General features: G+C 38.5%; 1 protein-coding gene across 1 annotated transcript; it reads left to right on the forward strand.

Annotated features, from left to right (window-relative positions):
* Positions 1 to 11,223, forward strand: LOC108245190 (ras-related protein Rab-18). Its single transcript, XM_017431892.3, has 7 exons — positions 1 to 209; positions 2,252 to 2,307; positions 7,333 to 7,394; positions 7,598 to 7,670; positions 8,402 to 8,520; positions 8,810 to 8,876; positions 9,558 to 11,223. The coding sequence occupies exons 1-7, from the start codon at positions 142 to 144 to the stop codon at positions 9,725 to 9,727; spliced, it is 615 nt and encodes a 204-aa protein (XP_017287381.1). The 5' UTR covers positions 1 to 141; the 3' UTR covers positions 9,728 to 11,223.
* The last annotated feature ends 411 nt before the right edge of the window (positions 11,224 to 11,634 follow it).

Here is an 11,634-nt window from a genome sequence, read left to right on the forward strand (position 1 = left end):
CGTCTTACCGAGAGACCCTGTCATACGATCTGAGCTGCCAGCTGTAAACAGGAGTGCATCTTGGGCGACGTCGCTTCTTTGTATTTAATTTGTATATAACGTGACTAGAATAGAATAGAATAGAATAGTTTTAAAGGGAAAATGGAAGACGACATCCTAACGACGCTGAAAATATTGATTATAGGAGAAAGCGGTGTCGGAAAGTCTAGGTAAGCTGAAGCTCTTTAAAAAAATCGATGTCGTGGCTCATTGCTAATGCTAACCAGCTAGCAGCAAGTATATTAATGCTAGCTTTTGTGTTTCACAGTAACGAAGGTTTTCTGTGATTTTTATCATCTTCTTTTAGAAAACAGGCCAAACTATCGTGCCGTAACGAGTGAGGAAGATAAATTGATGGTTTGCTGGTGTTGCTAACAGCTCAGCTAGCTTGTGTGATTCATGATGGTTGAAGATGTTGCAATCGAGATTAGTTTTCTTTGCTACAAAAAGACATCATGATCCAAACCAACCGTGCAGCATCCCCTCTTCACACTTTATATGTTGAAGTGTTCAGTTTGCGCCAAAGGGGACCTTGAAAAGCTTTGTGGTCCAAGCTTTAGCCATCAACCATCAAATGTTAATGTCAGAACCGTGTGACATCCAGAGTCTTACACAGTACATGGTTGAGGTGTTGTCCAAAGCTCCTAGTAAATTATTTGATAAATTAACTGTCGAGCCAAGAATGCTATCTATAATGAGGGCTGATGACCAAGCATCGGGTTCTTAAAGTAGTTTGTGATGATAATAACCTTCATTTTATCCCAAAGGACTGAAAAAGTGACTCATGGCATTTGTATTATGAGACCGTAAGGTTTCCACTGGTTTGACAAATATTTCTGTTTACTTGTTCACTTTCCTCTTAGCATTCTGTTTATAATAAGACAATCTCTGGTCTGTTCTAATTTGTAAAGAGACATTTGTTTTCCCAGTTTCACGGCAGTTCTAATGGGTTTTCATACCTAGACTTCTGTAGGTACAATAAAGGTGCTGCCAGCCATGAGTCTCCTTGTACACACCTTGACAGCCAATGATTCAAACTTAAATATATATTGCTATATACCAATCAGCTTCTAGTTAAAATTTCTTTAAGATTAAGGCTAAAATCACTTGATAAGAATGCTAAATTAAAGGATAAATATAAATAAAATTAAAGAGGGTTAGGGATCCAAAGTATAGCAAATAGTGCTGAATTTATGGTTGGATTAAGGTTGGAATTGGTTAGGATTAGGACTAGGGATACTGGGTAAAAGAGCAGCTAAACAGTAAGTACATAGGTACAAAATGGGGACATTTTGGGGTACAAAGCACCAAAAATGTTAGGAAATGCTAATAAATACTACAAAGCTGTTTTGCTGGTATTTTTACTGTGACAGTAACTCTGCAATGACCAAACTCAGGCTGAGTTCATGATGATACTTTAAAACTGACTCGTGTTTGCTGATATTCTCAAACATCAGCTAAAAACATGTTCAGTATACTGTCTGTTGATTCTTCATTTAAGCCAAGGGCATCATTTCCCCAAAACAGTTTAGCATTATTAACTCTAATACATGATTGCATTTTCCAATAAACAAATTCAGATTGTGATTCGTTTCAACTGTCATCATGAGAATGATCCAGATCTGATTTGGTATCATCAAGTAGGTGAAATGATTGGACTCATTTTTGAATAGCATGTAGAAATTAAATAGTTTTTTCTTGTAGTCATCAGTGAGACGTCAAATACACAATTAATTTTACCAGAGCAATTGTTGAAGAATGTACTACTGTTTCTCTTCACTTTTATGAACGTCAGTCAGTAAACACCCACTGCTCCCTCCTGATGGCTTATGAGTTAGTTTTAAAGAGGTATGCGTTTGTCAGGGGTAGAAGTAAGCTTATCGTCAACACCAACGATGTGACGTAAGGACTTTGAACTTGATTAGTAATAGTTAAGAAATGAACCCTGCCCTCCTGACATCATTCTGCTGATGATATCATCTGGAGCACATATATCTAGCCACGTATAAAATAGTCAATAGAAGCAGATGGAGATGCAAAATTAGATACACTTGATGACTCTGCATCAGTGTCTGCCAGGCAAATGGAAACCTGACCTCAGATTAAAACTTATATTGTTGGCAGCACCAGCAGATGTAAAGCTAGTCAGTTTTTATGTGGTTGTCTTTGAAAATGAGGCCTAATCATCTTCTCCCCATCTTTTTGTCAACAGTCTCCTCTTAAGATTCACAGATGACACATTTGACCCAGAACAATCGGCCACAATAGGTGAGTATTCCCTCATTATAAAACTCATTGTGTCAGTGAGAGTGACAATAGGGTTGATTGAAGGCATTCGCTGGTAGGAGATTTTGACATAACCTTAAGAAAAAATACCACTTTAATAGTTTTGCATATTTTTTTAAACATTGCAGATTGTATTATAACTGGTAATATAATACAATAACATATTTTATATTATTTATTTGTAGTTATTTTAAATTTGTGAATGAACACAAGTGAATCTATCCAAGCCTCGTTAATTTGGTGGATTGACTTCACATCAAAAAACAGGACCTTTTACCAACAATTTTTAATTTTAAAAGAAAGTCAAATGGAGAGGAAGACATTGCCAAAGAGAAGGAGACAAAAAACAGGAACTTTTACTTCAAACATGACATTGTGAAAGCGTGCTGTCATTAAAAGATCTGAGCTGTTTACAGTCCGACAGCCTGAGATCAGTTTGTGATTCAGAGCAGTTTGTTACTGATGTAAAAAATATAAACAATCCATGTGTGATTAAACAAATATCATAGTCTGAAACTGCTGCTGATTAGTTTACTACGGTGTGAGAGTTTATAAATGCTACTCTGAAAGGCGCTCACATTTTTACGAGTTAGCATCTGGTAAGCATTGAGTTAACATCGGGTTAGCATCGAGTTAGCAACATTAGCTCTCTCCTGCTGTCTTTATGTTGATTTGCAGTGTCATGTACTGATGTCATGACAGTGATCTGGGGGTAATCGGTTCTCACTGTTCCACGTTCCCAACTTAGTCGTTATGTGTGTTGTTTTGTCGGCCATGATGGTCCTGGTGATCATCAGAATCTGAAGAGTTTTCATCTGATTCTGGAGATCCAGCTGTCAGTTCAGATTCAAGCTGGTTTTATATCCATTACTCCCATGAAGTCTTCTGGTATTTCTTTGTGTTCTAAAAGGCTTCTTCTTCCATTTCCACTTGTGAACAACCGGACAGTAGCAGCATTCTTGGTCAGCCGGGGCACAGGGCACGTCATGAACCCCGCCCCACAAATCACCCACTTCAAACATTTTTGACTAAAATGCTAAAAACTGTTTATTTAGGTTTAAAGTCCAAAAAATGGGTCCCTGGAATGTTGTGTGGATGTGTTTGACTAAATAACCTTCATAAAACGTCAAGTTTTGAGATTTTATTTTATTTCAGTTCAGTTAATCGATTATCAATTAGTAATTAGTAATTTTTGTGAAATGCTTATTCTCTTTCCTAAAACAGACTAAAAACAATTACAGGAAAAATGCTTTTTGTTGTAGTAAATACATGTTTTCATCTGACAGCAGGGGGCTTTTCCAAAGCCTCGTCTTTATTGAAGGGGGTTCTTTGACTCCAGATTTATTGTTTAAATTTGATATCAGTTCATCTTAAGTTGGATGTTCTCACATTGTCCTATTGACACATACAACACTGGGTTAAAACTATATGGGGATTATTCAGTGAGCTTCTTAAGAATACTTCCTCTCATAGTAAAGAGGACTTCTTGATTAAGTTGTTGGAAAAGGGGAAATGAAGACAGTACAAGGTAACATAGACAAATCATTTTTCCAACCAACTACGACTTTTTAGTGTTTACATCTACTTGAATATATGCTGTGATGGCCTGGCTGTATTTGTAAGTAACGATGTAGGGCTGTTTACAGAGCTGCCATAAACAAGTTGGCCTGCAGACACCAGCCCAGCGTTGACTTTTCTTGTTGTGTTGTGATATTACAAACAGATGCTTTAGTATATGCTCCACAGGAATAGTCTGTCTGGATATGTAATGTATTACAGACCGGAGGTTGTTCCAGATTCAGGGAAATGTTTAGTTTAAACTCCTCTTCATTTACATCTACACCAGACTCTGAGCTGGGAGCTGCTCTTAGCTGCATAGGTTTGGAGATCAAGGCGTGTAAAAACAATTTTTGGTTGACCAATTAGATTTTAGAACTTCAGAAACTAAAAAAAAGACATTGGTTCGTACAATAATTCTGCATTTCATTTACCTCAGATGTTAAAACCTGGAAATGTCATATCTGATCCGTGTTGGAAAACATTAGGATTTGCTAATTGTTGTGATCAGGCCAACTACTACTTGCAATACAAGTCAATAACAATGTATTAGTCTGCTTTTAACCTGTTCAAACATTGTAGAAACATGTTCTACCAGAGTTTGCGCAGAACTCTGTGTGTGACTGATTGAACAATATGCAAACTCAGAGAAGCGCCAACTCAGCGTTTCTTACTGCAGCTAGCCATGTTTGATTATGAGGTCGGAGCTGGCGAGTGATCCTGGACTTTCCAAGTTGGAATTCTGACTTCAGGGGTGTTCCAGTTGATTTTTCCAAGCTAGAAATTCAGACGATTGAGTTCAAGTGGAACTCTCCTCTCATTTGTCCTTTTCTGAGTTTAACTGAGACATTTTCATCAGAGATTATACAAACAAGTGCTTCTTTAGCCTAAATGGGCTGATTACGCTGATGATTTTCCTGTTAACCATTGATGACGAGGAACAAGATACTTTTTATGTATAAATGATCATTTAGCAACAAGAGTTCATTGTTATATGGAGCAGATAAATGTATAGGAACCCAGTAGGGGTGAGGGAGTAAAATCTATTTTTAGATGTATTGCATAACAGAAATGAAAGATTCTGAAGTGATTTTCAAATGTCAAAAATCACTTTTCATATTGTTAATTAATACTTTCCTTTAAAACTACCATGTAGCATTACAGGGTGAAGTGTGTGTGTGTGTGTGTGTGTGTGTGTGTATGGAGGGGTGCCTCAAAATAATCCAAATGCATCAGTCTTATAAATTGTAACTGCATCATGTGATGCCTGAAGATCCCCACCCCAGATCCCGGTGTACCATACTTGCATTGTATTGTTTTTGTTCATTATAGTCGTATCCACATCCGTCTTGTTTTAACATGACCAGAATAAAAACACTTTTTGTGTCATCTTAGAACATAAAAGAATAGTCAGATGTTTATTTATTGTTTTCTGATTGAGATTGGTCAGCTAATACCAAATCCACTCATTTTACTTGAACCAAAACTCTGGCCTCCAAAGTTTTTAAGTACTATATTTTCTGCACCATAAGTCGCACAGGATTATATACATATATAACATATACAGCATGCTAAAACATAGTCTCCAACAAAAAAGGTCACATTAGCAAAACGGTGAGTTAGGTTGAACTTTATTGTATTATGTAACAATTATTTTACATATTATTTTTTATCATTCTTCTTCCACAAATCCATCAAAGTCCTCATCTTCTGTCTGAATTGAACAGCTGGGCAAACCTGCCAGGTTCCCTCTCATGATTGTTGGAGTCAGTCTCGTTGCCAGGGGGCTGTTCAGCAATGATGTCGGCTTTCATGAAAGCTCGGACAACAGTTAAAGCAGATACCTTAGCCCAGGCATCCACAATCCATTCACATATGATGGCGTAACTCACCCGGCGCTGCCCCCATCTTAGTAAACGTGTTCGCTGTCGGTCATCCATCACTCCCACACCACCCGCAACTTCACTTTGAACGCACTGTTTACACCAACGTTCAGCGGCTGGAGTTCTTTTGTTAATCTTCCTGGAATGATGGCAAACGCTGAATTAGTAATATATTACATAATGTTCTCTGATTGGTTTATCGCTGCCAGTGTACATACTGTACGTATTACGTAGTGTTCTCTGATTGGTTTCACTCACTAATATTGCCTCAAACAAGTGTCCTTGTTGATTTTTGTCCTCTGCTTGTGCTTTGACTCATTCTTTTTTTTTTCAATTCCACCTTCTGAATGGATGTTTTTATTATTTAATCTGCATTGTCAGCGCACACAGTCCATGTGGTTAAAACATCCTTGAATGCTTTCAGTTGTCCACTGAAATGCGAACCAGGACTTTATAGACTCAGGACAAATGATAACATTAACCTCACACAGACCTCGTGATCAAGCAGACAGATCCAACTAACAAGAAGCCAAGCTTTTCCTCTTTTGCTTATTTTATAAAACCGTTCCCCACAGTATGGCTGGTTATACCTATATCTGTCATCACCACAACACACCCTTGAGCCGCTTTGCTGTCCTACCCTTTCATATATCGATTGTTAAAGCTCTGTTACTACCTCGCTCGGTGGCTCAGAGGCATCACAGCTGTGAATTAATTCCAATCGCCTATGCGTCTTTGGTACTTTCAGAAATCACACCAAAATGCCTAGAAGACCTCTGGCCCACCTAGAAGTATTTTGTGAAAGGGGCTTTAGTTGAACCAGAATATTCCCTGAAGGTACTGAACCTGCTTTTCACAGCCAAAGGCTTGCTGATCTCTGCAACCAAACTGCTGCTTTGTTTGTGTGGTTTAAGTATGCCATATATCCTTGGCTTGCCATCATTTCCTCATTTGCCCTCCTCCTCCCCTCTTCTGTTCTGAACTCCTCCCCCCTCCCTAGTCCCAGGTGTCAGTACAAACACATCACAAGTGCACATTAATCTGGTAACTCTGTCAGTGGATGCAAAGAGTCAGACTGATCTGACATCCAGACACCACACGTTCTGCACAAAGACAACAGAGACGCTGTACTTTTTCAGATGAAGGAGGGTTGGACTCATCATTTTCATGTAAATGTCTGGTCCACTGGGACCATAGTGGGATTTTTTTGGGCGACTGTTCAGTGAGCCTTTTAACAGGTGGTGGGATTTGTTTTTTCATTCCAGGCCTGTATTGTTTTTATGTCAGGACATGAACCCACACTGTCCCTCTGTGGTGGATATGAATACACAGGCACAGCGTAATTTATCTAAAAGACATGGGATGGGCATGATGCCCGTCTGAGTAGCCTGGGTTACCAACAGTTCAGAGACAGTGTGTGGTAATGTGTGTTTTGATAATTCATCATTAGTAATTATCGTCTGTCTGCCTGATATGATGTTCTTGGCAGTAATTGATCAAACCTGTAAGAGTCATCAAACTGGAACTGGAGCAGGGTGAGGTAATCATGTCCGTTTTTCTTGTCTAGGTGTTGACTTCAAGGTGAAGACCCTTTCTGTGGATGGCAACAAGGCAAAGTTGGCAATATGGGTAAGATACAAACCTAATGAACTTTTCATCACTTAAACACTAATTTAGACAAACTTGCAACTCTTTTCTCTCAAACCCTGTCAGATTTATGTGCCACTCAGGCTCTCTGGCTGTGCTGTTTAGTCACCACAAGATGGCGCTTGTGAATCACTGTTCACTTTGAGAAACAGAGGAGTTTGTCATTGTATCCACTTGTTTTGCAGGACACCGCTGGACAGGAGCGCTTTCGAACCCTAACACCAAGTTACTACCGCGGGGCCCAGGGAGTCATCCTGGGTAATTATTCATTAAGCCTGTGTGTGTGTTTTCTTCACTGACACACACACACACGCACGCACGCCCTGTAGTAGTTTTCACTAAAGAGAATTACCTAAAAAAAATAAATGTTCTCAACAAGAAGAACCAGAATGTATGTATTTGTTTATTAAAAATCTAATGTAATTGTAATAAAATATAATTTGATAGGAAATAAACAATTTAATATAAATTGATAATTTAGAAAATTATAAAAAATGGTAAATTCTTATTTCAGCAAGAAGAAACTAGCATTGAAAATTAAACTAAAGAGTTTTTAACATGTTTTCTTTTAAAGTTTTCTTCTGCTTCACATATAGATAATAAATAAGTTGTGAACTATTTCCCACCTCCTGAGTTGTTAGATTTTAATGTTAAATCAAAATCTAAGTGAAGTCAAAGTGGATCTGTCAAACTTAAAAAAAATTCATATTAATTTGACTTTTTAGTGATGGCCATGCTAATTTTCCTGAGTCACGGTGTTTTTTTGTTTTTGTTTTTGTGTGTTTTCCTGCTCTCTGCAGAGGGAAGCCAACCTTTTTTTAATTAATTAATTATTTACCAATAATTTCCAGGCCCCTATTTAAGTTCAGGTTTGCTGGCATGCATGGGACTTGATTTTTCTACAAGATGCTGAGCTGCTCCGTTTGGTTTTATCTGTAAGTTTTTTTTTTAATGGAAAACTCTGAGCTTTTTCATTTGATTTACTGCAGTCTATGATGTCACCCGACGGGAAACCTTCACCAAGCTGGACAACTGGCTGAATGAGCTGGAGACGTACTGTACAAGGAATGACCTCGTCAAAATGCTTGTGGGAAACAAAATTGATAAAGTGGGTTTGCAGTCGAGCACAAAATCTTTGAGTTTCCAACTGAGTCTAACAATAAGACTGGTTGATTAGAAATCACCTGAGTATAAAGATTAGATTTTTATTATTACTATTATTCTATTTTTCCTGTTATTATTTTAAAGTGGACCTTTAATCATTCTCACACCAGAAGTAACCAACGGGAACATGTCTACGCAGTGAAACATTGTGACATCTATGAATTGATAACCACAGTAGTTGACAGTTCTGCTCAGCAAAGTTCAACTAAGCCCTTTCCTCTCGTCTGTTTTAGGAGAACCACGAGGTCGACCGAGCTGAAGGGCTGAAGTTTGCAAGAAAACATTCCATGCTTTTCATCGGTGAGCTTTTACTCCACACAGACCAGCTGGGTGCAGGGATCACAGCTGACTATTACACAAGGAAACAGCTTTTACAATACCATCATACTTTAGGATTCTCTTCAGTTTGATTTGATGCTTAATTATCAGTGAAGGATTGCTTTATGAAGGTAAATGTCTTGTTTTAATCTTTATTAAGTAAGGAAAAAGGCTGTTTTAGTGTGTTAGTTGAAATGAAAGGATTCAACTCTGAAGCCTCCTCATTTCAAGTATTCACCCCTTTTGGCATTCTGTTTTGTGACCTTTATTCTGAAATTTTCTATCACTGTAAAGTTTAAAATGTTTTTATTATGAAACAAACAAGATTTCCGATCAATAAATGGAAAACATGAGCATGTCTAACTGTTCACCCCTCCGTAGTCATTACTGTAGATCAGACTTTAATGCAGCTCCTGGGGTTCAGAGTTTGGGATCTGTATGTGACCTGTACTTTTGTGTCTTACCTGTGTGGAGACTTCCTTGGTCTTCATGCTGTCTCTTGCTTGGTGATAGCCCACACTACTTAAGGGTGTTGATTCTGGAGGTTATCAGAACTTTAGTAAATGTACAGAACATAACCATGTTGTGCAATGTGTCCAGTTTGAGGATCTGTCTCCGTCCTCATCCACACACCTCACTCTCCTTCCCCCTCTGTTTGCTCAGAGGCAAGTGCAAAGACAAAGGACGGTGTTCAGTGTGCGTTTGAGGAGCTGGTGGAGAAGATCATCCAGACCCCCGGTTTATGGCAGAGCGAGAACCACGGCCGAGCAGTTCAGCTCACAGACGAAGACGCAGGAGGTGGAAGCTGCAGCGGCTACTGCTCCCTGATTTAGACCACACACACACACACACACATAAACCAACACCTGTGAACACGACACACACACATTAGGACAAAGAGCCCCTTTTGAGAAAGCTGTGGACTTTTCATGACTTTTGCACACTTTGTAAAAACAACGCTGCTCTACAACGCAAATACAGCTCAGCCTTTTCGTTTTTATTTTGAGATTTTTTTAATTTAGGACCTTGTTTAGATTATCAACTATCCTCGTTTTATACTTGTATCAGTGCAGTTAAATATAAAGGTAGAAGCCAAAGTTGGACAACATGTATAGTTGACCGATGTTTCTGTCTCCAGCATGCTTTTGTTGTTGTTCTCAGAGCACCTTGCCTTAGCAGGCACATCTGTATCAATGCTGGGCGGACTTTTCCTCTGCTGTGTCCAGTGCTTCATCCCGTCCCCTCTCTCACAGACTCAATATTCTGCTGCTTATGGAGAAACTTATCGAGCCGAGCCGAGCTTCGTCTCACCACTTACAGTCAGAGACTCGTGTCTGTTGTCCCCTCAGCTGCCTCCTTTTCTTTCCAAGTGTTTTGGAACAGAGTTTTAGTTCTTTTAATGACTTGGACTTCAAGTCTTTGCTGTGTTTTGAAGAATGCATAAATCCAAGATACTGGCACCAGTAAGTTTTCCACTGAGTGACAAAAGAAGAGGAAACTTTGTTTAACATTGCACAGTGTTTTTTTTTGTATTATTTTAATGGAGTGTGACTTACAGGCACACACACACTCAGACAGATAATATCAGAAGGATCACTGGTGCTGCTACAGTATTATTTTTTGGGATTTTTTTTTTTTTTATAAATCCTTTTGACCAGTCACAGACAAAGGAAAAGTGTTCAATATTAAACAGGCCAGTGAGTCATCAGGGTGTTTCCACAGAATTTGTAAAATCAAAGGAAAAAGCTGTGGCTTCTCATTGCTAATGGCTTTCCCAGTGCTCCCGTCCCTGGGTCAGTATCTGAAAAACACAAGTGTGCTGTACCTCAGACCTCTGACCATGTCTGCAGTATTAACAGCTGGTATTCTTCATGGAAGCTCACATCTAAGAGTCTGATCTCTAGATATGGACTGATTCATGTCCTGCCACATGTAACTTTTAAAACCTTATTGGGGTTTTTTGTGCATGGTCATTCTGTGTGCCATTCTTTTCTGTTTGTTTGTCCAGAGAACTGCCCTCAGAGGCCATTTATTACAAAAAAAATCTAACTTATACATAAAACATTGCAAGTAACAGGGTTGTTTTAATTTAGTAGTATTCTAAACCAAAATGGAATTAAGGTTTTACGCGCTTATTAAACTGGGATTGCTACTTGTTTGGTTAAAGATATGTTGAAACATGTAAACTAAATTGTAAATTGTATATTTTAGGACTTTACCCAGATAATTCTTGTATGAACTGTAAAGCTGAATGCATACAAACCGCCCAATGTATTAAACTAAATAAAATTGTCCTTTTTTCTGAGTAAAAGTGAATATGTTGCTGTTACAGAAATAGTTCAGCCATGTTGAAATGGGTTTTAATTGAAAGGTTATTAAAAATTAATGTCTTAATGTTCTTTGAAAGGCCTTTGATTAAAAAGAATAGATTAATTCTAACAGGATTAATGAGCTAATGGCTGGTCTGAATGGAGTCAAATCCAAAGTAGGTCATGCTGTCATAAAATGGAAGTCTGAACTCGATCCAATCTAACAACTTTCTACAAGTAAAACAATTATTGTTCTTATCTTTTTCACAAAAGTGGCTGAGCTCTGCCTATAATCCGAGCTGAACAGCCAGTCTTGTGTAACGGCATCTAAGCTTTGAGAAGTTGTCAGCAGAGAAGACCGATGACTCTGATGTCATGGTTGCCATGTTGGAAATGTCACTGTTAGGTGATGGGTTTTTCACTCGGAGCCG

Source organism: Kryptolebias marmoratus, linkage group LG21 (assembly GCF_001649575.2).
Source record: "Kryptolebias marmoratus isolate JLee-2015 linkage group LG21, ASM164957v2, whole genome shotgun sequence".
Lineage (NCBI taxonomy): Eukaryota > Metazoa > Chordata > Actinopteri > Cyprinodontiformes > Rivulidae > Kryptolebias > Kryptolebias marmoratus.

Bases quoted from the DNA above. Each gene is read 5' to 3' on its own strand.
- LOC108245190 (XM_017431892.3), top strand. From the start codon at position 142: ATGGAAGACGACATCCTAACGACGCTGAAAATATTGATTATAGGAGAA. The intron at 210-2,251 runs GTAAGCTGAAGC...TTTTGTCAACAG, and splicing joins AGCGGTGTCGGAAAGTCTAG to TCTCCTCTTAAGATTCACAG. The intron at 7,395-7,597 runs GTAAGATACAAA...CTTGTTTTGCAG, and splicing joins AGGCAAAGTTGGCAATATGG to GACACCGCTGGACAGGAGCG.